This window comes from Tauraco erythrolophus, chromosome 1, assembly GCF_009769465.1.
Source record: "Tauraco erythrolophus isolate bTauEry1 chromosome 1, bTauEry1.pri, whole genome shotgun sequence".
Lineage (NCBI taxonomy): Eukaryota > Metazoa > Chordata > Aves > Musophagiformes > Musophagidae > Tauraco > Tauraco erythrolophus.
Window position 1 is genome coordinate 101,504,849 of NC_141465.1, and position 27,832 is coordinate 101,532,680.

Consider the following 27,832-nt stretch of genomic DNA (forward strand, 5'->3'; position numbering starts at 1 on the left):
TTATATTTACAGTTTTATTTAGCAGAGTTAAAGAGCAAACAATTTTAACACTGTTGTTGAAAAGTGTTTTTAGCCAAAGTTGCCATGATCTAATAAGTTATTGAACAGAAGTATTGGGCGTAAGGCAACAATCCTGACCAGCCCATTAGAGATCACCCTATCCTCAAAGAGCAGAGCTGATAAAGGCGGTAGAAAATTTAGACTGATTGACTCAATTTCCAAAAATTACACAGAGATGACAAAAAGAGGGTTCCACTCTGAAGCATATCTTTAACATCTGCAGATGAAGGAATTTCTAAAGCACGCAAAATGTAAAGACAATTTCTGTTTCCAAGGGAACATTCAGTGCTTTGAATCCAAGAACATTATGTCCATACACAGTGGTCAGTACATGACTATGGCAACACATAGATGGTAAAAGATTAAAAACACGATCAGAATTTTTTCCATTCCATGTCATCAGGAGGATTTACTTCTACCTTCCTTTTACCAACATCAGACCAGTTGGTGCTCAGAACTGTGCCTCCAGACTCCATCTGCAATATGAGAGAAAGCTTGAGTTTGCTAAAGGAATTCTAGTAATACGAAAGCCACGTTTCTTATGGCAGATTAACAGATTCTGATGAAATGTGAAGAATTTAAGCTTCATGTAGCAGCAAGTTAGACAGGAATTCTCTGTATATATAGAATAAAATTTGACAAAGCCATCATTCCAAAATCTTCAGCCCAACAGTACTTTTATCAGTACTGGACACAATGAGATGTTACTTCATTAACAAGAAGCTTTTGAAGGATCAGTCACATTCTTGCCTGTGAGGACCACAAATAAAAGGAACTAGATATAAACAATTAAAAGGAGTTTGATCCTTTCACCCATGGCAAGTCTTCAAGCTTTACATGAGCTGAAATCTGTATTTCCTTTGATAACCCTGATTGAAACAGAGAGACCAATGACAAAGCACAACCTTGGACTTAAAGAGTCACATTCACTAGCGTGCAACATCGTGGCTTTCAGTGAGACTTGTTATACCAATATCTCCAACAGAACCTCTGCTATTCATTAGAGGCCCAAGGTTTCCGTAGCAAGGGGCTTTCCGATTCACAGCACGTTGAATAAATTGTTTCAGTGTGCAAAAGTTATACATTTCTTCAGAAAAAGTGAGTGAAGACTTACAAACGATTTGTTCATGGCACGTTTCACTTCATCTGTACCATCTGAATAAATTTGCTGGAAGAGTTTATTTAAAGCAGCATCTCCTTCTAACTTCTCATTCTTCTCCTCTTCTTTGATTTCAACTACCAGTTTGTCCCAGTTCCTCGTGTAGTGAGAGGATGAGGGATATAAGTGCTGGGTATCTGAAAACAGAAGGGTTGGTTAACTAAGTATTTTCTCACGACTTTTAGAGCAGCAGAGAACACAGCCACATATGTATCCGATGAATCAGAGATGATAATGGAACATGAATCTGAAAATGCAAATGGATTCCTTTTCACTGATACAAGCATTCAGTTAACAAAAATAAAAGAAACTAAAGAAATGCTAGAGACTGCATTCAGCAGCTGCAAAAGTTTACTTTGAAGTAAACAGCTACATAATTTAGCTATCCAACAGAAAAAGGCTGGACAACAGCCAACACAAATAATTAAAGTCAAAATGAGGCAGGAGATGTTGGCTGACAGTAAGACAAAAAAAAAAGCAAACAACAACAACCACCCAGCAACCTGAAGCTGTAGAAAAATTTGAGCTAAATTAAAAAAAGAATTCTGAAATTAATAAACCAGAAAATTCAAATTCCCTCAAAGATACATTGTTAATCTGTCTTGAAAAACTGCAAAAGTATTACTTTCCAGAAGAGATGGAATACTTCAGTAAATAATACTTAATTATTTAAGCAACAGAGGCATAACAATGCATAGAACTGTGAAACAGAGTCAAACAGATTAAGCCCAAAGGAACTAATGACAAGCATCTATCCTTAACAATCAAATTAATGGAAGTTATGATTAAATTTAAGTTTTAGTAATGCCCTGCAAATTTTTCTGTCAATTCTTGGCAGGAAAACCAAGACTATTAGGCTTTTCATTGTACATATGAAGTTATGATTTTTTTAACAATATTTAACACAAAAAATATTCATAACTGCATGTTATTTAATACAAATAAACCATTTAATACTTCATAGTTCAGAAAACGTACCTGGTGTAAATTGCTTTAACTTAAGAGAATCTCCCTGGCCCTCCAGCTTCTCCCATCTTACAGCTTCTGGCTTCTTCATTTTTATCTCAATCTACAAAACACAACACAAAGAACAAATTAATCCAGACAGCAAACAGTTCTGCCAAATAGTTTCAAAGTAGTTGGACTCTGTAGCTGTAAGAAAAAAACCACATTCGTTTCTAGAAACACAGTCTCTAATACGAAGCCTGTATTTTAGCAAAATTTCCCTACCTTACAAGAGAAGTTACATGACTTCAAGTCACTAGTCAACCAAACTCTTATGTGCATAGCTCTTCATTCAGACTTTTACCCTCTTAATTAGTACTGCTTAGTTTCTTTTGCTTACTATTCACTTGATTCTTTCTGTAAATGATAGCATCCCAAAGGTAACAATGAGTCCCAATGCCTCTACACTGTCAGACATCAAGGTATTATCTTTGAAGCATTCCTTTCTTGTCAGTCAGCTCTAATAATTAAATAGCACTTTTGAAGGATTGCAAAAATCTAACTTTATCTAGGTTTACATATTATCCACCAAAAAATTTCATATTTGATGTGTAGTACACAAACCAGAGAAACAGCCTGAGACTGAGCAGATCTTCCCACTGGAGAAATTCAGAGCCTGTATTCATTTGGTTCAATGAACACACACTGCAATCGAGAAAACTGTCTAGTATTCATCGACAAAACTGGCAATTAAAAATGGATATGGTTGCAATTATCACAGGAGAAACAAAATTAAGTGAAGTATGTCATGCCCTGTTCACAAGGACACATAATCCCCATAGACAACCATATTGAAATTATTATTTTTTTAAAAAATTAACCTTATCCTTTGGTTACAGGGTTACAAAGTTGCAAAACAGTACCTGCCAAACAAGGACTGTCTAATATCACTCCAATGACAAATTCACTTAAGAAAACGTCACAAAGTTCATATGATGCTATTAATTAACTGAAATCAGTGCTTGCCAAACTTCAGCAGTTCCTTGTTTGTGAATAGCTCTGCAGAAGCGAGTTCTTAGTTCTACCTAAAGCCACTGTAACCTGGGGATCCCTGCAGACCCAAGAACAAAGGCACCACTGTAAAAGCTAACCCTAGAGATCCTAACAGCAAGCTCCTTGCACAGCATCACGCTGATCTGGAATTTGAACTTTATTTAATCTATTCTTCAAATCAGTCACTGGTAAGCAACAGCCTGAGATACCTTATCAAAATAAAGAAATGAGCTCATTTAAGTTTCAAAGCTTCCATGTTTGCAATCATGCTGCATTTTAAGACTCAGATCATTCAACTATGATTGCTTCTTTTTCTTTGTTTTCCCCTGGGGAAGCTACCACTTCCCTAGACAAGTTTGAATACTTATTTTCCACCACTAACTTGTACTAACTGAAAATAACAAAAAGTTTAAGACACAAGGCATGGAATGCCCTTCAAGGCAGGCGAGAGTTTCAGTAAGTTTCCAAGTCCAACACCCACATGTATTTGACTTCCCACTCCCCATGCCTGTTGGATTCCAGTGTTTTTAACAACTTTACAAGTCACAAATCAAGCATCAGGGTATCAGTTTTTTAAACAGTGAAAGTACTAGAACCAAAAATAACCAAATAACAAAATACTGTATTACTCCAGTTGCTCAATCTACTGTCTCTAAAGAAGGTCTATATTCCAGAATTTAATACTGCAATCTGTAAGGATGCAGAGATTTCTACTGAAACTATGCAGAAGCAGCATTCAAACTGTGCCAACAATTAGTCCCCAGTAAAACGAAAAAGTCAGCGAAGCTTCCTCTGCTGGACTACATTAAAAACACTTTAGAACCTACAACCTTGAAGTTCATTTCTGGACACCTATACTCCTAAATCTAATGCTCTGTAATTAGCTTAAGGAAGCTAAAATATTTGTATATCTACATGTAACAAACAAGTAGTTCCATGAGTGCCGGAACTAGCAGGTTGTGTTGGGTTTTGGAGAGGTTTTTTTGGTTGGTGTTTTTTTGTTTGTTTGTTTTTTACAATAGATTTGGATCTCATGGGTCAAACATTTAGGTTAATTAGCTACTCACAAAGGCACTAATAAGTTACAAGCAAAACATGAGTATTAATTTTAAACCACTTGTCTCTTCTGTGCTTCCTGTATAAAGCTCTTCTCAAGTTGAGGAAACTATTATCAATTCAATTGCACATTTAAGTAGAGGAGATCTTAATGTTAAGATTTTATACTGTGCTTGATCTACTAAAAATCAAAAAATGAGTTAAGTGCTTGATACTGAGACTGATCAACCCTATACCTCTTCAATTTCTCTTCCGTTTGCTTCTTCCTTTGCTACTTCCTCTTACGCTCACACTTCAGGCTTTCCACCAATATTTGTCAGTATCTCAAATACAGACTATTTCATCCACACCAAGAATGACCTCTAATGCAATATAATGCTTCATGTGAGCTACTAAACATGGACTTTTTTCTTCTCAGAATACAATCCGCCTCAAAGAATCCCTACAAAGACCTTTGGCTATTCACCAGAGGAGTCTGTCCATGCATAAAAAGCAGAAAAAACGGAAGATCTTTATTTTTGCTGCTCCAGTAATCCCCCTCTCCTTTTTCAATCTGCTAATTTTCACACTGTCCTCCCTGAAACTGAGTACTACATGACAAACATCTCTAAGGAAAAGGAAACGCTACAAACTAATTCCCAGTGTAAGATGCAGATTTCTTAAATCTAAACTATTTCAACCCTCCTAAGCTAGAAGCACAGGCAGCTGAAAAATTGAGACAGAAGATATTTGTGACATGATTTAACTTCCACCCCATCTACTCCATCCACTTCAACTGAAGATACTCGTCAGGCAAAGCGACAGACAGGAGCAAAACTCAGGAAATTATTAGCTGTGCACCATTATACAACCATGTTTTCCAAAAACATAAAGCTGTAAAATTCTGCTTGTGAAAGCGCATATTTCTTCAACTTGAGAGCTTCATTTGATCTAAGGAGAAACAACTTTGCAAGTCCCAATTATGTGCACAAATGGTTAGAAATTCATTTTAATGAACGTTTTAAAGCAGCTACTGATAGCTATCACACAGACAAGTAACACATCAGTACGGACATTTGTGTCCTATCTAACCCACAAGTACTGTTAGCTTTTTCCTCCCCTTTGAAAAAAAATTCGGCGCTCAGGCAAGAGAAATACATCAGCGCTTTGCCAGCTACTTTGATTGAACATTTATATTTCATAAAACGTACGCCTGCGTGCTTGTGCCAACTTTAGAATAAAAGATAGGAAAATTTAATTGCAAATTAAATGCTTTGCATGCCACTTAAGGACAAGCCCAATTCCTCAGCCTCTGCTTGCAGCTCGTGCCGTGCAGCCACCTGACCATCTCGGCAGCCCTCCACTGGACTCGCTCCAGATGTGCAATAGGTTCCAACACAAAAATAATCCACTTCCAGTTGTAATTTTTAAGTTCTTGATATTTTGGGTAAAAAGGAAAAGTGGAGTTTTAACAGAGTAATTAATGCACTACTTGTTTGAAATACTGTCTTGAGAGAAACCTATGCCTCTGAGAAAGAGGGCTGAATAGGGGATTAATCACCTAGAAGAAACCCCATCAGCTGTGAAAGAATACAGAGGAATTTCTAGTCACAAAAGTAATGGATTTTTTAAAACCTATCAGATTTAGACAAGTTTTTTTTTTAGCTTAAGCCAAGCACTAGCTATCAGAAAAGATTCCACAGTTACTCTCAGAAGCCATTCTAAACTATTGCACTGGTAGTATAAGAACAAAAAAACCTTACTTGAAGATAACTGGCATAAAAGAGCATTTAATCTAGTTTTAAGAAAGAATTTCTCCCCTTAGCTACAGACAAACACAATTCTAGTCAGCTGACACTAATTTTCTAGGTAGAAGCTTAACGTTAAAAAGCCCAAACTTCTGATAACTAGATTTCACTTGAACTTATGTTCTGAGACAGACCTTGCCAAACTAACCGAGAAACATTAAAAGGGAAAGATTTGTTATCTTCCTCTCTAAAAGAGGATTCTAGTGTACACTGACAAGTTACAAGAAATTTCTTCTAATTTCTATTATGTTTTATATTTTACAGTCCATGCTAAGGGAAAGTTCACTTACCACTGGCAAATTCATGTCAAGCTCTGATCAGGCGGATGAGGAGATCAGAACCAGCAAAGCTTGAGCAGCAGTTCAGCCACTAAATTAAGACGTACCAAAAAATTATCTTTTAAATTATGATGTTTTGCTATATTAAACACATGAAAAGGAGAATTCAGGGTTTCCAATCAACTACTTGGTTATTTACTTGGTTACTGCTTCGTCTGAGTTGTAAATTTTAAGTGTTGAGAGTTGTCATTTTACAATCATGTAATGTATTTTGTCAACTAAATTTAAGGGTAGGATAAAACAGCATTATCTTCTAAAAAGATATGACCTATTCAAACTTAATTCTAAGATCACATACATATACAGTTTTAGTGTCTTAGTTATTCAAAGACCTTTTATAAATCACTTATAGTCTGAATTCCAAGATCTTTGGCCCATAACTTTAAACAAAATATACAGAGATGAAAGTATCTCTACAGTGTTATCACAAATAATTGATAATTAAGAGTAGAGAACATATCACAACAGAAGGGATTTAGCATGCACCTTTCAATTTATTTGCCAGATATGTACTATGGAGAACTGAGTCCAAAAGGTCAAAGCTTCTACCTCGCTGATACTACATATCAACTACTTGTTAGAATTTTGAATTTTACAGGAGCTACCAACACCGACCATTTAGGTATCCTAAAGCTCTCTGTCACCACATCCTCAATGTAAAAGTGTTAAGCCATCGCTATTCCAATTGTTCTTAAATTCACCTTCTCTCAAGACGAAGAAATATCCTTATGCATAATTTTCTTGTATTTATATAAAGCATGTGCATTGACTTACATGCTTGCTTAAAATATAGTTCTCGGAGTATTAACAAGTTTAAATCTGCCCCACACCCACCTGCATTCATAAAGAATGAAGGGAAGGGAAAAAGAAAAATCAAACTCATTTTGAGTCAAGTAAATATCATGCTAATCATTGGGAAGGTTTCTTTATGGTCTAGCCAGGAAATTGCTCCAACTAGCCCTGCCTAAGAGATGCAAGAAATTTCAGAAAAGCATCCAACTTGTATCTTAAATATCAATTTATAATTTACAGAAAACACTCAAGAATGTGTATAGGAGATAGGAATCTACATGAGAGCCTCACAGAGAAAACAAGTACATGAGAGCAGGGAAGTCTGCATTCAAGCAGCTGCAAACAATTTAATGAATATATCCAAAATGAGAAAGTATCTCCTAAAGATCAGACTGCAACTGTGACAACCAGCTTCAATTAAAATGTATCTGTTCCTCTGTTTATCTATTTGTGCACATTTGTCTCTGAATAGAGACTCTGAGGACGGTCCAAGAGTGTGTGAAACAGTTTCTCTCTTTGCTTTTTCCTTTTCATTTAGCAACAGGCATTTGCTTGATTTTCCAGTAAGCTGCACAGGGTATTTCGTAGTTTGCAAGGCAAAATGTGGGTTTCAGGAAAAGAAACATTCCACTGATGCACACTACCATATTCTTGGCACGAAACTGCTGCGAGTGTGCTTCTACCTCAGACATCTTTATTAAGGAACAAACGTCAACTGTAAAAGAGGCTTAAGATTTCTAACATCTCCCGTTTGCAGCACAACTTTGATCTCTAATTAAAGGACAGTTCTGGGGTAAAGAAACCACTTTTTACCACTTTTTCAAATGGCTCTAAATTGCTGCAAGTCATTGCTTGCAAAAAGCCAAAACCACTAAAAAGTGAAAACACACAGTAACTGTCCCCAGACTATTTGTAGATGCAAGAGCAGATGGGAAGAAAAAGAGAAAGCACTAGCTCGAGTTTCCTTCAAGCTCATAAGGGCATGTGCTAAAAACACATACTCATCCTCACTCTCCTCTTCTAGATCTAAGAAGAAAAAAACCCTGAGAATCACCTAGAACACAACTGAAGACTCAGGGAAACTGCTCACGTTGCACAAGTTTCCAGCAGAACACGGCAGAATACTCCCCTGGAATCCCAAAGACACTGATTGATTGACTGAACACAACAGGGAAAATAAAGCGAGGCTGACTGTGCACAAAGAACTGTTTCAGATCACTAGAAATCCTTACACTATTTGTGCATTTCTACTTTCCTGTTATCTTCTGGACAGAGACAAATCAGCTAGTTTTGCCTTAAACATATTTAGTCACTCATTTTAAGTTTTTATGCCTTTTTCCTTTTATGAAGGGAGTACGACGATATGCACACTGAGCTACAGGACAACTGCACACAGGCAACTTCCAAAGTGCAAACTTCGTCCAGCCTTTACATTTTCATTTCATTTCATTTTGGCTCCCTCTTCTGGAAATAAGTAAAAAACCAAGTCGCATCACTAAAGGGTACCTTCCTCCTGTTAAATGCTGAATGCAACGTGCAGTTTTCAGTGCGGCACGGTTCTTCCCCCCACTTCACCTGACACCTGAACACAACTGAGGATAACCACCAAAATACACACAATCCTACCTATCGCGTACAAGGTCATGCTACCTACAAAAAACAGATCAGTTTCTGTTTGTAAGACACAAATCTCAAACTTACATGGCTTTTTTTGGAGCTGCTGTTCCTTTTTGCTTGATCACATTACTACAGGCAGACCCCTTTGACAGGTGAGGAGTATAACCAATAACATCAATTGTTCTAGTTATGATCCATCAACTACGCTGTTCATGTATCAGGAAAAAAAAAGCTATACATATATAGCAATTCTCTCAAGAGAAGGACTGAATACATTTGGATTCAGCATTTTCTCACATTAACATTAAGTCGAGGCCTTAGATCATCAGAATTATACGCTGAACACCACCAGGTGATTCTAAGCAACTTGTGACTAAATGTGAACAGGAACCATAAACAACTCAAAGGTGAACCTGCAAGTAGTGGTATCTATTAAACAGCAAATAAACTTTTGAATTAGGTAAAAACATGGCTCCAAGCAGTGCAGTAATACATACGGCTACTATGAAAGGCAGTCTGTATCATCCGTAAAACTACTGACAAATAGAGAATAAAAAACACCAGGATGCATAACAAAAGATGAAGATTTTATCTCAAAAATGGACTTCACCTACACATTATGCTGTTCTTGAGTCAGCATCAAGTGTTTTACCTCTTCTAGTTCACAGCTTGAAGTCAAAATCTGCAGATTACAAACACTAATTTACTTCTGTTCATACAGAAACCATTCAAACACCTCCAAACATCTACCTATGCTACCCCTGAACCATTCGCTACACTTGTTCTTTTCCAAACAGAGACTTTGTATTTCAGAGGCCGACACAGCATGGATTTATTGAAAGGTATAATTTCTATTTCATTGCTAGGAAAGAAACAATTCTGAAGGTATTAATTTCATTTTTCACCGTTAACGTTCCCTGAAAGAACCAGTCCCAGAGTCTGTAAATTCTGTCTGCTCTTTGCAGTTATTTTGGAATCTGTAATTCTGAAAAAGACAATTAAGGCTATTTTCTCCTCCCAAACTTGCGTCTTTACCTTTATTCCTTTGCATTTGTCAAGTGATGCTGAATTTCAAGCAGTATTGAGAAGCCCCTCTCCAGCTTCTCTGTTACCAAAACTACTATCTGTCAGTTCTGTTGTTTCATCCTCTATCCATTACATTTATTAGTTTTAAGAAGTTCGTGGGAAACCTGAACCCTATCCACCACACAACCTGTTCATAAATTCCACTGTTTCCTCATATATTTCCTCATATAACTGGAAAAGAAAGACCAGACTCTTGGTTGCCCAGTGAAGACTACATGATGCTCATGGTAACATGGCTCACACATGCAGAGCAGCAATACAAAAATCAAGCAGTGTGAACACGTGCCGTTATTCTTATCTGAAATTATTAATCCACAGGAACAAATCTGTTCCAATCCCATGAAAACACAATTTGTTCAGAAGCGTGTAGTAAAAAGTTTATATAATCAGGAAGATAATGAGTTTATGTCTTTCCAAGTCCTTAGAAAAGGACTTAATGTAAATGGTACAAAATAATTTCTAAAAGGTTTGAGAAGTTCTAAGTAATAATTCACTCAAAGTAATAACGGCGTATTTTCCACACAGCTCATAAGAACAAAGTACGTGCACAAAATAGTTCAAAGAAATCTGCATTTCTAGTATTCAAACACTAAGGCCACACTATTCCCTTAAAGCGCTTAATGTTTTTCAAAGTTAAATATTCTGAGCCTTTAAAGAAGTCTTTGCATGCTTAACAGAGACCCGCTTCTAATTTTTTCTTCAGCCAGACTCCATCTGCTGGTCAGAAGCAGAATTAGCTGGGGCATCATTTAAATTTTATTTCTTCACTCTGCCTTCACAGATGTCCTCATGCTATTTTTTTTCCACGAGAGGAAGAACATGTTGAAGCACTGACTTCTGCTGTTAGAACACCTCCTGAGTTCTCTCTTATCCCGTTTTGTCTCAAAAATATTCTTTCACAATTATAGGAACAGTAACATTTGGAAACAAATGCAAAATATTTACAATTCAGACACTCCATGAATGTAACTAAAGCTTTCACACCACTTCAGGAACCACAATCTAAACGAGGCTCCAGACTACTAGAGATTATTCCAGAGATTAACCCAGGCTAGAGATAGTAGCATAGAAAGACAAAGTCAAGTTCATTTCAATGGTGCTCAGTAGCATGCAAGATGCTTCATAAAAATAATGGTAAACTTCAAGACAAATGAATAGCACAACGTAAGCTAGAGAGGAACACAAAACAATACAGGACCTCACGGTTACTCCTCTTGACAAGGTCCATGGCCGTTCCACTCAAACTTATATAGAACTAATGGACTAGCAGATTTTCTACACACTTTGAGCACCCTCCTTATCTCCCACAGTGTAAGAGCTAACATGACTCAATCACATAACCTGCCCGGCTTCCTTAAGGTGAACAAACCAGACCAACCTTCCATGGCAATCCTCTCATGTCATCCTTGAAACGGTGCAAGAACTATTATAGGTACCTTCTGAGAGGGAACAGGCAAAACGGAACATGAGAACACAAAGCAATCTCCAAAATTTCTGCAGAACCACTGCTGAAAGATGAGGAAAGAATCAACAATACATTCCTGCTTCAGAGAATCAGGCTTGGCTCTACGGACAAAGCATATGTCTGCCTGTGTTATACCAATAACATATGCTATGCCAGACCACAGACAGTTTCTTATTTTTCTATACCTGTATACAGAAGAAACAAAATGCTGAGAGGAAAGCATCCTTTCTCATGCCATGTGATTTTCAAGCGTCTCCAAGCAAGTACTATTTCCAGGAACAGCACAGAATACGCCCTCTTGAAGAGCCAAGAACACCGTACGGCTAACCTTTACCAGCAAGAAAAGGTCATGAAAGGGTAAAGAATTATTTCAACGCTGAAATCCTCAAAGTCTGACGTTTATTTCTTGGGCGCACAAAGATAACAACGGTTCACAAGGCAATATTGGCTCCTAAAAGTTTAGTAGAAAGGTGTTCATACTTTCCTAATACCTGAATTGTAAGAGTGAAGACCAGTCGTCTTACTATAGCAACAAGTAAAAGCATCCTCAACATCACTGTCATTTGCACTTCAGTAGCACCATCATATTACTATTCCTGATATTCACACAAGTTTAGAAAGCCTCCCACTGGCTGAAAGGCACCTTGAAAAAGAAAAAGCAATTCTACATGAAAAGTAAGGTATTATGACTGTTGCAGAGAGACAAGACAATAGAGCAGAAATGTTTTCAACACCCGGAACAGTCAAAGAAATAATTTACACTTTAAGAAGCTTACCTTTGTTGAAAGTACTTTAAACGTACTCTGCTCTGGCACTATAGAATGAAGAAGAACAAGCTTTAAGTTGTAGTCTTCACCTGATGGAAGTCTCACTGATGCATTCATCTGTTAACAGTTGAAAACACATCTCTGGTCATCTTTGAGAGCAGTTTTCCATTTCCAAGTACAGTATTGTCATTTGGCACCAGGATTAAGTGATTAAATTAATGACCTTTCACTGGAGCACTTAAGGCATAAGGCGTCAGAATTTCAAACACCACCATTACATTACTGCATTACTGAATGAGGTGCTTCTAATGTACACTAGAAAACGAACACAATATTTCAATTCTTAGCCAGAGAGTACTCAAAAAGTCTATTATCTCGTCGGCTTGATCTGCATTCTTTGGGGAAAGAATTATACGGCAAATGAAGTATCAACACATTAATAATGGAACCTGAAATGGATTTGCAACTTCCCTTCCAATACACACAAACTACATGGCAAGTGCTCACACAGTTTTAGCAATCTAAAGCAGATAGTAACAACCAAGTACTTCTGGTAGTTCACAAAGTAGCAACTTAGTTGAGAACGAGAACTTAACTCTTCAATATGCTGAACCAAATTAAACATGAACATCATTGGTACCGCATAAGGTACTACAATAAAAAGATTACTGCACCTCCTTGAAAGATGCATTTTGCTGCCATCAACAGTTTTACTCATGCCAAAAACAAGAAAAAAACACTCACCAACATTCATTTTTTCCTGTAGTTGTCCTAAAGTATTACTCATTCCTATTTTTAGAACACCTTGCCTTTGTCCATTCCTATTCCAGATGCATGCATATCCAAATATTTTAAGCCCACATCACTTCCTCCCCCACCCCTCCAAACATAGGGAGCTAAAAACCAGATGTTCCCTTTGCAGCGTGCACACCACACTACCGCTTGCGTGTAAATCGTATGGACACTGCTGTGACAACAGGTCCCAGTTCACTTGACTGGGCGTACACACATCTACGGCGTAACTATACTTAAAAAAAACTCAGACAGAAGACCTCTTGTACCATTTTTTTCATGCTATTGTAGCAGACAACCTTCACTGGTTTAATTATTACATTTTAGGGAATCTAGGGATGTGAATCAATAACCAACACAAATCACCTCTTTCTCTGAGAACTGGACACTGACATCATCTTTCTGTGCATTCTTTATCATTATAGTCACAATTACTTGAGATTCTGTTTGGTACCAGTCATATCTAAAAAATAAAATAAAATAAATAAATTTGTTAAAAAAAAGAGAGAGAAAGAGGAAAAACTGACTGCAAAGAGATATACAGAAGAATACCAAAAGCTGTAACAGCACCTTGTGTAGTTTAATGAGGAAAAGAAGACATACAAAATTAGATTTCTTCTCCTTCTTCTAACAGAGCAGTTGCAGAATTGACAAGATTAAGTAATTAAAGAAAAAGAATCATTTTTAATCAAGAAGGACATAAAAATTAGGTCACTTTCTTAACCAATTCATAATATTATTTGCCTTCTATAAATTAAATGGCAGTTTTTAGTTCAGGATCTTAAAAGCATCTCAAAAACATTACTTATACTAGGCACAGCAGGACAGTCTTTGAATTAAGCTCAGCATGAGAATTAGAAACAGAAGCCGGAATGCTTACTCCATTCCCCACTCTCCCAGTGAGGCATAATCTCCTGGAAGTACAATTCAGACTGAACAGAAGCTATGACACTGTTTGAGAAACATTTCACTTAGACTGCCATGTTCAAGTTATGGAAAAAGAATTATCTTGTTTCTCCAATCCCCAAGTCAAAGAACAGTTATATGTCATTTTAATTCTCACAGTAAAGCTGAAGTCAACTTACTTGATCTTTGGTGGCAGAGGTTGCTGCTGTGTATTCTAGTTGAAGCATATTCCATTGGAAAGAAAGTTACATCAGCATAAGTAAAAAACACACCATGAAGTACTTCCAAAGACACAAATCATTTTCATACTGATTGCTCCCCTTTGCTTGATTTATGTATGAGCATTAACTTACAGGTGAAGCTCTTCACTGTTCTTCTAGCCATTTATGTCAGATTAAGAACTAACAAATTTCAATTTGCATTAAATATGTCAGTCTGTAACTCAGAATATATTGGTCAGACATTTTATAAATAGCAGTAAGTTTAGCTTCAAATCATTTTCTTCCTAAACAAGAAGTATACCTGAAAGACATACAGTGGCTATGCTGCTGATCTAAAAGCAATGAAAGAAAGTTGAAATAGATCTGAGAACTTAAAGTATAACTTTTAAACATAAAAACCTTTGAACTCTAAGATTTGTCTTTACATACACCCACCATGTTTTCTGTACATTTTCCTCCTCTATCCTATTCTTAAAACGTAAAAAATGGAAGTAACTCGAAAAGAGGGAGCAGACTATCCAACGCAAAGCCCCATTTTTGTCTCAAAAAAAAAGTGAGGAGGGCAATTTCAACACTTCTTCTGAAGATTTCCAACAAAAAAAAGGAAACCAAAAGCTGAATAAGTTACAGCAGAAAAAATTCCACACAAACCACCTACAAGCTACTGGAAAACAAAGTGACTTTCTAGGAGTCACAAGCAAGTCAGTATTGACAAGATGAGCTGGTTAATTTGTAGAATTAGGCCACAGATTGCAAGCAAGAAAGTTAAAATTGACTTTAATGAGTGCACAGTAATTGTCAGATTTATATGCTGTTCCTAAGAATTTTCATGGCTCAAATTTTGCAACCTTGGCCCCAAATAAAAGAGCATGTTTAGAAGAAAAATCCTTTGGAACTGCATGCAATAAAAGAAGATTATTTTTAAAGCCTGAAAGTTTTGAGAAGCCACTGAAGTATAAAAGTACACTCTAGCTTAACAAAGAAATGAAAACTGTAAACATACTCAGGAAAACATCTTACCACTTCTGTCTGTGATCCTGCAGAAAGAAAAAAAAAAGTTGCACGTTCAGAAAAAGACATATTGAACTTACATGGCACATACTTATTCTAGTTTTCTTCAGTTACTCCAGACATTCTGCATTTATTCCAGTGTCAACAGTAGAAGAGTTAAAAACATGCCAGTTCTACATCTAGTGTTTTGCTTTTATGACAACCTACTTTTTAATCAGACTTCAATCAGCAACTTGTGCAAGACACAGCTGTTAATAAAAAGCATGTTCTGATTAACACAAGGGACAATCTTTCCATTGCTTTCCCTTACTTATCAGAAACCTGTGCAGGTCTTTTTTAATGAAAGGCAAACATCACGGCAAACAAAAGTTCTAAAAATCCCTCCCTGCAAGTCTGTATGTACTAGGGTTTATCATGCATCCACTGGAATAGCACTAAGTTCCCATCAAATCTGCATGTCGTGCTGGGCAAACACAGCTGGGGAATGAGATGGAAACCTGGCAGAGAAATTCACTTACATGACCTTAATAATACTGTGATACTTGGATCTAAACTATAGTTCAGTATTTCCTCTTCTAAACACTTTTTCCTAAAATACTTCAGATTAAATATGTTTGGAAACAAATGAACTTTCCGTTTGCTTCTTTAACACATACTGCTAAAAAGACAAAGATTACAAAAAGCATATTAAGTTGCAATTAAGAAATCAGAGGTTGTGGGGTTGATTTTTTTGGGGGTTTCTCTTTTTCTTTTTTTTTTTTTTTTTTCCCTAGAGCACCAGAGAACTAAGATAATGGCTCAAAAAAGAAAAGACAGGGATGAATATTCAAGATAAAACAGGACAACTGAGTTGAACCAGACAAAACACTGCAAAAAGTAATTATGACATTAGAGGAAAAAAAAAAAGTGTATTTTAGCCTCTCTCCTTGAAAGGGCAAAGAAAGCTGTCACCAAAGATAACTCTTTGCAAATAAAACCATGCACGCCAATCACTTATCTAATTGCTCCAAACAAAAATTAAACCTGGTAAAAACGTATCATGAAACAGAAATATGTTCATTCCTATACAACACAGAAGTGTTCTCCTCTGTTTTTTGGTAAACACGTTGATGTGAACTTGCATTATTTCTACAGCTCCATTCTCCACTGTGCACCGTGAAGAAGGGGGAAGAAACAACAGGTGAAGGAAAAAACTAAATGAGTTACTGTGTTATATCCTATTAAAATCCACAGGCAGTTTAAGCACGATGGATGAGTTCACTGCCAGGGGTGCCAGTTTGTGGGAAGGTACGAAAGGAAACTACGCTCACACTCACTCACTATCACAGATAAGACACCAGAGCAGCAATTAGCACCTGACTAAGGCACTCTCTACATTGAAGCAGAGTAAAATCCCCAAATTTCCACCTCTTTCCAACTTTATGTTCTGCAAGACTTGAAAGCTGATTTTTATGCTGTTTTTAGAAAGCAAGTTGACACACAATTCCATAGTTAAAATAAGCTAGCAGTTGTATATGAAAGCAAGGTAAATTTGATTATGATTGCACTTTAAATAGGTACTCCTCGGTCACAGCTATTAAAACCCCCATATTTATGTTCCTCTAAATCTGATGTATAGAAGAGTTCAGGATGTATAGTCTGAGAGAAATACGAGGAAAAAGTGACTTTTTTTAAACAAAAATTTCTTTTCTTCTAAGTAAGAGATAAGCTGTACATCTTTGAAAAATATAACACAGCTTCAAAGCACATGGTATATCAAATCCCTTACCAAGTAAATGTGTTTTTTCTTACCATTTAGTGTTTCCTCACATCTTTTAATCCAAATAGTAAAGGTATCATCTACATCTAGAAGAGATCAAACACAGTAACATTAAAACTCTGCAAGAACTACATGTACTGCATAAAGAAAAATTCCTCACAACTTCCAATTGGAACAAATTAATCTCAAACTTGCATCAACTTACTAAAAAATAGTATTATTTCCCAGTATTTTCTTGTTATCTCTGTCATTCCAGTTAAAGTTTAAGTATTTTTATACAACTTTACTATTTAACTCTGTTACATTTAATTAACTTTAAATTAATATGTAGGACACTGGATTTTTTCTGAACTGACCCAAATACACTACTGCTTTCCAGTCTGCTCAACCTCCATATAACTGGAAAGAAGGAAGTACAGTTTTACACATTTTTCCATTATTCTTAAAATTATTTTTTCAAACACTCAGTCACATGCTTCCTCCCTAGAGAAGTATCAGGAGACAGCCTGTTCTGACAATAAAATTGCATAAGTTTTCACAAGTGCACAAGTTTCACCAAGTATTTTCTCCCGGTGGTTTTACACAAACTTTAAAAACACATCTGAAGTTTCAGGGATGTTAGGATTACGTAGGTGCTAAATCCACTTTAGGAATCAAAATCACAGAAAAGTTTAGTAAGACCTCGATGTTTTAGGAAGCAAGCTACCCAGATAGAAATAAACGCACTGGAAAATAGTTCAAAAGGTAGTGGTGTAACAACAGAGTAATCATCTTGTTTCAACAAAATTCCCAGAAAATCTTTCACAGTCATGAAAGTAAAAAAAGTGGCAATGTTACGGACCAGCTACTAGGAATAGCTAAACTTTTTATCTTTTTACAATAGAGAGGATTCATGCTGAGGGAGTTCACACAGTCAACTATCCAGCAGAGGGCTTGAAGTTGACTCAAAAGAAGAGTTCCCAGGAGACATGCATGTAACACCAAGTGTGACTCCACTGCAGTTATGCAAAGTATTCACCCCAACCCCTTCAAATATAAAATGTGCATAAATTTTAAGGCGTGCCTTATGTCCTAAAATTGCTACCCTACTTCTCAAGCCATTTCCTCTTCCCTTTTCTTCTGCCATCCTCAACAGTCATCTTAAAGGGTATCTAAATTTTAACTACATAACATTTATGTAACCTCTCAGTTGCTCTTAGGAAAAGATGAAAATGCAAATAATAACATGGCTCTCTTGACATTACAATACAATCAGTTACTGACTGCAGTCTTCTATATTCATAGTAAATCCTGAAAAGAAGATACGTACTTTATTCAGATAGAGTTGTCCAAAATTAAGTGTCAGAGGGTTACGTGAGGGAATCCAAGGCTGTCTCCAATTACTGAATGTACACTTAAGGTATTGACTAACTACAGACACTCCTCAGAAGTACATGAGGAAAGGAAGCAAGGCAAAGGACCCAAGATGCAGCAAAGTCAGTTCTGATTGGATAAGGAAAATTCTTCACTAAAAGAGTGGTCAAGCACTGGAGCAGATTGCCCAAAGAGGCTGTGGAATCTTCAGCCTTGGAGACACTTGGAAATGAACAGTAGAAGTACCTGAGCAAACATCAAGTTCAAAACTGATACTGCTTTTGGCCAGGGCATGGAATTAGATGAGCTCCAGAGCTTCCCTGCAACCTACATTAATCCGTAATTTTAAAACTTAGCATCCATACCCTAAAAAGACTTCCAAGTTTTGCAGCCGGGAACAAAGTTTATTAATCAAAAAGGAAATTAAATGAAGTAGGTTCAGGAGTCTAAGCAAAGAGAAAGTGAGCCAAGTCTTCACTGATCCAGCCTCTGATTTTCGGCAGCAGGTGAGGAATTCTCAACTATTGCCTATGACAAGACTGCTATGCAACACAAACTTTGAAAGAAAAGTCCACTGTTATCTTCCCTATTTTCTTAGAAGATCTCCCTTGCCAATGACTGCATCTTTTCCCTGCATCTCAGCACATTTTATAATTTGAGGCAAAATAATTTTTGTGTGCTCTATCATTACATTATCGTCCAAAAGAACTTACCAACAACTTCTACTAATAACTTTATAGTCCAGAAAACCTAAATGGGTCTTCACTTACTGAAAATCTACTTACTCTTAGAATACAACAAAAGTACTTACTAAGATCTTTCTTTAAAAAGTTGACACTTTCCACCTTTATTAAATTCATTAGGTAGTCACAACAAAAAACCAAGAAAATTTGAGTATAATTGTCCTGAATCCACACAACATACTGAAGAGTAACAGATCACACTGCTTTTGCAATCTAAGGCAAATTAATGAACACCAAAAATCCACATGCATCTAGTCTCATGGTTGAGTGAAAGAAATCTTGCTTCCTAATGTTAATTTATAAAATAAAGAAATATTGCACCTTCAACAATTCACCAAATCAAGCCCTATGTAGATATCACTGTAGGACTGTAGGTGGGTAATGGGAAACTTCCTGTAGTACCCTGGGCCTGTCAGTCCTACTGGTAATGGGCACAAGTAGGAAGCTCATCCTTGTTAGCATTCCAGGTTAGGATTTAAAACAGACCTTACACCAGCAAGGAACAGAAACGCGTACCGGTGTACTTCTGCCTCCTCGCACGGCAAAGAAACCAGCCTTGCCAGCAAAGAATTCCCCACCACAGCAATTCTCTCTGAGGCAGCAATAGCTGAAGTCTTCTCTCTTTATCACCTGCTTAGCAGCCTGTGGCAAACTTTCCCTCTGCACTTGGTTCATTTTGCACTTGCTGCATTTAACTGGAAGTTAATTGTTTTGCCAAAACGCTTATGCTCACAACTGTTTTCACCTGGGACCCATCAAACATTCCACTGAACTGCAAAGGCAAATTCTGTTACTGATATATACTTGCCAGCAAATTAGGTAATATATGGAAGGGAATCAACTGAAAATACGTATTTTTAAAAAGGCCTTCAGGAAACTCATCTCACAGCAGGTCACAGAATTTTGTGATGAGATATGGAGAGCACAGCAGAAGCAATATTCAGATGAGAGAGCAATCAGGAAGGACTGGGAAGCTTCAAAAACACTTCAACTAGATAAGCAGCAAAACAATGGCAAATCAAACTCAAACAGGTAGAAGTCAAGCAATTCAAGACAGGAAAAGGTTGTGCTGTATTTCAAGGATTCCGAATTATCTAAAAGGAAACCGGTATTCACTGTCTTATCTAAAAAAACATCTGCAGCTGTGTGTGCTGTTGTACCCTACAATGTAAGAAGGACGTGAGGTTGAACAGAATGAAAATATAGTGATGCTCTGGCCTGAGAAGATTTTGTGCATAATCTGTATTTTGAACAACTCCAACTGAAAAACTGGAAAGGTGACAAAATCCATACACATGAAAAACCTTGAATTTATAGTGGTTGCTTGGGCTAGAGCAATAATATGAAAAAAATACAGATAATTTCTGGTCTTGTCAGCCACTAACACAAATTCAAAGTGATTAATCATTCAATTAAATTCAAGAGTGATGAGTTTTAAGATGTATGAAAAGTTACCTATCAAGTAAGGAAAGCTACAGAAGTCACTGGAAGGAATCACTTCCTTTCACAGAAAGATACTAATAGAGACCTTGCCTACATCACAAAGATACATTTATCTTTCTAGTGTAAAAACTAGTGGAGATCACCTAGTTATCCAAACTACCACAACAGAAAGAACTTTAGGAAATTTTATAAATATAAATAATATAAAATTATATTTTAACTCCTATTCTAGAGCAGCCTAAGCTAACAACTAACAGTTGCTGCAATTCCACCACATCCCCCTTCCACCACCATCACCACTGCCCCAACACTGCTCTGCTGCTTCGCTTCTGCTGGCTTCAGCACTCGGACACTATTTTAACACACTAATCCAGGGGGAAAATATTTAAAACACAGTGGCTTTCTGCAGACTTAATGCATTGACAGAAGAGGCTAAACAAGTGCAAGAGCAGGAGGGGGCACAATCATTTGGCAGCAAGGACAAATCAGCTTACACTCCCATGAAACTTCAGTTTTAGATCAGAGGAGTGGATCGCTTACGTGGGAGAGGCAAAGTAGTTACACTTCTGCTAAAGCTTCAGGTCCCGGCCACTGTCAGAGATAAGACAACAGTCTAGAAAGATCTGAGATCATGACACCACTTAGCAGATAAGTGCACTTTGCTCTGTGTAACCTCTCAAAGTGCTTTTCTTACTGTTTTCTTCTGCTGTTGGGAAGGAGGCAATGGAATGAGAGGGGTTTGTTTTACATGAAGTGTAGGAGGGAAGAGAAAGGAATTACAACCATCTTGCAATTGCTTTGTTGTATGCTTCCCAGTGTCTTCTACCAAAGCTTTCTGTATTAAACTACTCTCTTCCTGCTTCTAGAAGAAATTAAGGTTTTAAAACAGGCTCTAATCCTCCCCAAACTAAAACATGGGCAAAACCAGCCAGGAAGCCATACTTTAAGAAAAAAACATAGATAATAAACACGTTTCTGTAATTAAGTGATACCTAAAGCGAGGTAGAACTCCATTTTGTCAGTCTGAATATCCATCAAGTTGCATGTTCTTTCAAAAGCACAGTCTATCAAATGGTTTAACAACTAAGAAATTCCATCCATCTATAAGGAGCCTGTTCTGTTCAGAAACATTTATATAACACTTAATGTCACACCATTGTGACCATTTATTCACAGAGACCTCCAGGAAGCAGGAAAACACCTCCCATTTTATAAAGAAAAAAAATAATCATGTATTACTTGCTAACAATTTTGATACACATTTTTAGGCAGTTCTACACTTTCATGCAGTGATTGCACAAACCTTCCCAAAAGCCACACATTTCAAGTTCAGGCACGTAATTCATTAGCCTTGGTCTTCACTTTCAACTAACACATAAGAAAAAGCTTTTTCTCATTAGCAAGAGTACTGTGCACACAAGAAATTTTAGTACTTACTGTCCAACCTCTGTCCCTCTCTGAAAGACTCTAAAGCAGATGCATAGTTTTTAATATGATATTCACCCAACCTGACATGAACACAGAAAAACACAAGGAAATAGTAATTACTTTCCAATCTAATCCACATTCTGAAGATGAGATGAGTTAGTTTACACACTATATTGATTAAAATTACACCTGTAAGAATTTAAATCGCCCAAGAGATGTGTTTTTGAAACTGCTAGAACATTAAGATAATCCCCCCCAAACCCAATTGCTTCTTATAATCATAGCTTTATTATAGATGGGTTACAAGCAGTATGACATTACATTTATTCATTCATGGTGTTGCAAAAAATTTGTAAAGAGACATAATCCAAACACTAGTATTGCCCTACAAACTACCACAATATTCTCCAAGCTTAATATATGATACGTACCCTTTTCTAAGGAGCGCTACAGAGTTTCTGGGGTTCAGTTCTAGGGACTTCTTTGCATCTGCAACTGCATCTGTTGGAAATCAGTTGAAAGGTGAGAAACATCCCAATATGTTACAAAAAGCAGTGAACTGTTGAGTCTTTTAATAGCAAAATTTTTTTAAGGTGTACGTTAGCTTTCTTAGCTTGCACACAAATCACAGAATCATAGAATGGTTTGGGTTGGAAGGGACCTTAAAGATCATCTAGTTCCAACCCCCCTGCCATGGGCAGGGACACCCTCCACTACACCAGGTTGCCCAAAGCCTCATCCAACCTGGCCTTGAACACTTCCAGGGATGGGGCATCCACAACTTCTCTGGGCAACCTGTTCCAGTGCCTCACCACCCTCAGAGTGAAGAATTTCTTCCTTATATATAACCTAAATTTGCCTTCTTTCAGTTTAAAGCCATTGCCCCTTGTCCTGTCACTACAGGCCCTTGGAAAAAGTCCCTCTCCAGCTTTCCTCTAGGCCCCCTTTAAGTACTGGAAGGTTGCAATAAGATCACCCCAGAGCCTTCTCTTCTCCAGGCTGAGGAAAAAAAAAAAAAAAAAAAAAATAACACTTTGAATTCAATCTAGACACAACTGCTATGGATGAACCTTTCATTCAGCTACAGAGCTCTGTGTAAGATGAAGTATAACTTTCGTTTAGTCAAATCCTCTACTTAGGTCTGATGTGTGAATCTGTTTGTGTTTTACTGGAAAGAAAAAACCAGACCAAATCTTCAGTCATTCGGTTCATCTTGGACTAGATGACCTTTGAAGGTCCCTTCCAGCCCTAACCATTCTATGATTCTATGATTCTATGATCTTTTTTGCCAGGCATTATTCAGTTATCATATTCCTACCACGACAGGATTCAGTCTCTACCAAAAACATAAGGATGCAAGTTGCTTACAATCTGCTTAAAAAGCTTAAAACTTGCCTAAGAAGTCTACTTAAAAAAAATCTGCCAAGATAATACTAGGCTAACATCAAATGGAAAGCTGAGACTGCAGAGTACCCAATTAGTTAAAAGTTTTGTAAAAACAAAACAAAGTATAAAATTATGCCCTAACTGCAGAAGCAGCATACTGAGTTACAGATAATGCTTTCTGTTATTACTACATTTGGTTGCAGATTGGAGACATCTTCTGTAAAGAACATGTCATAATACACTTGTAAAGGATTTTCAGTGTTGTCTTAAGATGTTACCAGCGTATTTCTGTAGAAGAATATGAGCATAAGCTCGTTGACAATAATATTCAGCATCGTCTGGATTCTTCTCCAAAGCTGTTGTCAGTTCCTGTAAAGACACATAGAAAAACATGAAATGGCACCTCAAAAGTCCCCATAAAAATACAATACCAAACTCCATCAACTAAGAGACATTTCAGAAGAAAACATCCTGAATTGGCATGAATGTTTACCTGTTGCTCAATTCTCATCCACAAAGCTTAAACATCAGAGCCTGAAGTACAAGGAACCTGTCAATTACATCAGATTCAAAGAGCTTGTTCTTACTGAGAAGGAAATAGGACTTTCAAATGCCTTAAACATGAAGTCTAATGCACAGCTGACTCTCTACATTCCAAAGACCCTCCTACAATTCTCACCATGTTTGTACACAGATCTGCTGGATTTGAGGAAGCACTGCAGTATCAGGAATTTGGAAATCAGCATGCAGTATGTCAAAACAATCATGCAGGGATAACATGCTCAAAGCATTGTAACATGTAATAAAATACCACATTTCATGATATTATTGAGCATAAGAGATTGTTCTGATTCACGCTCAGCACAAAAGCAGGAGAACAAAAGACAGCACAGGGCTCACAGGGAATATTGTCGTACAACGGAAATAAGCATAAAGCAGTCCCTTGTTAGGGGAATCACTGGGTGTACAGATTGAAATAATTGTATTAGGCTCACTATAAGAGAAGTTTATGACTCTTGCACAACAGAATAAAATCACAATGACTCAACGCAGACACCTTGAAAGAGCATCTCCAATTCACTCCTCATTAGTGACAGAAGTTCTCTTTGCTACAAGACAGTAAGTCTTCCAAAGCCACTACGGTACATCACTACAGTAACTGTTTGCTAAGTTGACTTCTACTCAGAATATAGGAAGCATGAATGTAGCTAAGATACAGGCTTTAAACCTGCATAAACATTAGTACAGCAGAGCTGCCAAAACTCTCTCTCACCAAGCCAGAGAAAAAGGAAGAGCAGAAGGACTTGCCTTAGTTTTAATTCAGGTCGGTGTCTTGCTCTATTTCACAAACATCACATAAAACACTTATGCCAACTAGGAGTTAAGTGGCCACAACACTTCTCTTAGCAGCAGCATGAGTTCTTAACCACGTAAGAACTCGTAAGACACGCAAACCTACATGTAAGTACAGCACATAGATCTAACGCCTTGGGGGTTTCTGAAGGAAGGGGCAAGCAGCAGACAACTGTAACTTGGTCTAATTGCACCAACGTCCTCCTAAGATTTAAAGTCATTCAAAAGCAGTCATCATTACGGGAGTACTCACGGCTCTAAGTATTCCACATGGGAGGGATATGAGGTAACCCACGTATTAAAATTGGTTGATATTATGCTGAAAGGCAAAGTACAGCTTTCCACTCTCAAAACCAAGCGGGGTCTGACTCTGACACTGAATATTACAGGCACCCACAAGCAGAGTAACTTCTGTGACAGAATACCTCTCGCTCCAAACATTATTTCATAGAATCACAGAATGGTTTGGGTTGGAAGAAACCTTAAAGACCATTTAGTTACAACCCTCCTTTCACAAGCAGGGACACCTTCCAATAGATTTCCTGTGATTTATGCTGATGATGGAAGCACCGATGACAACCAGCAGACAACATATGAATGGATTCTCCTACAGAACCAACCCTCACTCCAGGAGGGCAAAGCAAACCAAACCCACACATTTTCGACATTATGAAACTCATCTCTCTGTTGGGTTTTTATCAGTAAGTCATTGCATCTCATTCAGACACACACACACTAAATAAATTTCTCTTATAACACAGCTATTTGAGAAGACAGCCAAGTAACACTTGACTAACACCAGGAACTTCAGATTATGGACATCAGAAACAGTCACTTAGAACAAGCTTAGACCTTGTCCTCACAAGCGCTCAAATATGTGTTTTCTACACATTTTGACTCTAAAGGCCCTTACCATGCAACCAAGTCGCTAATCTATTTCTAAGTACATTGGGAAGTTTCAGGTCCCTCCATACTAATGATAAGAGTTTGTGTGAATGAAGGGTGCTTTTAGTCTCCACATAGTAACCTATTTTTCAACTTAAAATGACAAAAACATCTTTAAAGAGTTCACAGCTTTATCATTCAGACAGCATTTAAAGACGGATGATGTATCAGTTGTATCAGATCCAGGTGCACAAAGCTGAAGTGCGCTATCCAAGAGTTAAATGAATCAAGAGTCCTGAGGATACAGTGCAGAAATGTGCCAACTGGATACAAATCTAGTCAGGTGTGGAAGCATTACACAGCACCATTTATATGGTATCGTGTCCCAGATTAGAAACGTACATGAGCTAGAAGACCACGCAAACATGGTATAATACCTGTGTAGGTCCAAGCTTCTAAGTTAGGAAAACACAACACCGAACTATGGGACTTACCAGTTCGGAGATTATCAAACACAATCTGCCTACTCAATTCATCACTTCTAAAAAAGGCTACACAAGTGACACCAGTATTACTGTATCAGATATTAAATAATGGCTACAGAATGTGTAATGTTTTGAAGTGCTGAACGTACAAAGAACTGAAACAAACTAGAAAAGCAAAGCAATTAAGTTAATACAAAAAAAAAAAACCACAAACCCAGCATACTCTGGTAGTAATCTTTAGCACTTCCAAAGACCTTTTGGTGTTGAGGGTTTTTGGTTGGTTTGTTTGTGTTCCCCTTCCCCCCCCAAATAAGAAATTTATTTTCTTTTTTAGATCATAAAGTAGTTATACTATGTCAAACATATCTGATTATTGCAAATTGCTTTGTAGATGTCATTTATCTTCTGAAAAACTTTTACAAGCTACAGCCTAAACCCCAAAGAACTGGACACTTACAGGAAAGCTGCAGAGGGACTTTTTACAAGGGCGTGTAGTGACAGGACAAGGGGCAATGGATTTAAACTGAAAGAGGGTAGATTTAGATTAGATATAAGGAAGAAATTCTTCACTCTGAGGGTGGTGAGACACAGGAACAGAGAAGTTGTGGATGCCCCATCCCTGGAAGTGTTCAAGGCCAGGCTGGATGAGGCTTTGAGCAACCTGGTGTAGTGGAAGGTGTCCCTTTCCATGTCAAGGGGCTTTGAACTAGATGATCTTTGAGGTCGCTTCCAACCCAAACCACTCTATGATTTTATGATAAGATTTAGCTTCACCATTTTCTTTATGGAAAGATAATTCAGTATCATATTTTGCTTCTGCCACCTACTCTATTCAAGCAGAACTGACCATTCACATCCTCTCTCCTTCCAAGTATGTTAAATAGAAATACTTAACCATCTTCCACTTCTGTCTTCTCGTTAACCCTGTTTTAAGTAAAAATAACCTTCGAAAGCACATTAATGCATGCTAACAGGCAAAAATCATAGAATCAAAGAATAGGCCAGGTTGGAAGGGACCTCAAAAGACCATCTGGTGCAATCTTTTGCAGGAAAGGCCCAGATGAGATTACCCAGCACTCTGTCCAGTCATGTCTTGAAAGCCTCTAGTGATGAGGACTCCACAACATTCATGGCGAGGCTATCCCAGTGAATGACTTTTCTCACTGTAAAAAGCTTATTTCTTACATTGAGACGAAGTGAAAATCAGCTTTGGACCCCACAAAATACAGACAGAGGAAAACACAGATCAAGGCAGAACAAAAACTAATAAAGATTGAATACATTTCTCCAAGAAACTCGGGGCTTTTTTCAACCGCAAATGGCAATTAATTTAGTTATTGGTACTACCATCTACATGGAAGAGAAAGTTTGTCTGGGTAGTTGTTGTGTGTTTTTTTATTCTTCGGAGCACAAGTGTTCTGACAGAACTGCACAGAACTCCTCTGCAACCAGACTGGACACGACAGCGGTTTCCAGAGGAATCTCCGCGAGCCCCCCGCTCGCAGGAACAGCGACCACACGACGCTTCAGCCCTTCCCCTCGCCCCTGCCAGGGGCGCGGCACCCTGCGCGCCCAGCTCCCTCCAGCACCCCGACACCGACGGCTCGGCAGGCCGGCCAACTTCCAACACGGCGGCGGCACGGCCCACCGCTGCCCCCGCCACGTCCGAGCCTCCGCCGGCCCGCCCCGGCCCGCCCGGCCCTCACCTGCACCGCCGCCCCCGGGTCCCGGTCGACGTCCCCGTCCGAGAACCTGCCGAAGAAACACAACGGCGTGAGAGGGCGAGGCGGGGGCGGGCGGAAGGGGAGCGAGGGAGGGGAGGGGGGGGGCGGCGCGGCGTGAGGAGAGGAGACAGGGGCGAGAGGAGGGGGCTCACCGCGGAGGAGCCGCCGCAGCCGCCATGCCGCCCCCCAGGAAACTTCTGGAGACGCCGCGGCGCCCG

At 38.1% G+C, this 27,832-nt stretch overlaps 1 protein-coding gene across 2 annotated transcripts; it reads right to left on the reverse strand.

The window, feature by feature from the left end:
- SUGT1 (SGT1 assembly cochaperone of MIS12 kinetochore complex) lies at positions 1 to 27,818 on the reverse strand. 2 transcript variants are annotated; one of them, XM_086620266.1, is made up of 13 exons: positions 27,767 to 27,818; positions 27,597 to 27,642; positions 23,446 to 23,536; positions 22,213 to 22,282; positions 21,791 to 21,861; positions 16,847 to 16,900; positions 15,065 to 15,081; positions 14,003 to 14,028; positions 13,284 to 13,380; positions 12,135 to 12,242; positions 2,198 to 2,288; positions 1,175 to 1,356; positions 1 to 536 (listed from the first exon to the last, which is right to left on the reverse strand). In XM_086620266.1, exons 1-13 carry the CDS (start codon positions 27,790 to 27,792, stop codon positions 435 to 437), a joined length of 981 nt encoding a protein of 326 aa, XP_086476392.1. In that variant the 5' UTR covers positions 27,793 to 27,818; the 3' UTR covers positions 1 to 434. The 2 variants fall into 2 exon arrangements, with proteins under 2 accessions (XP_086476392.1, XP_086476385.1); XM_086620259.1 differs by having other exon boundaries at positions 14,003 to 14,037; positions 27,767 to 27,817.
- Positions 27,819 to 27,832: the final 14 nt, after the last annotated feature.

Coding starts and splice junctions, on each gene's coding strand:
- SUGT1 (XM_086620259.1), bottom strand. CDS start 27,792: ATGGCGGCTGCGGCGGCTCCTCCGCG. Junction 23,537..27,596: donor ACCCGGGGGCGGCGGTGCAG/GTGAGGGCCGGG, acceptor GTGTCTTTACAG/GAACTGACAACAGCTTTGGA. Junction 2,289..12,134: donor TTAAAGTACTTTCAACAAAG/GTAAGCTTCTTA, acceptor TGTGTTTTGTAG/ATTGAGATAAAAATGAAGAA.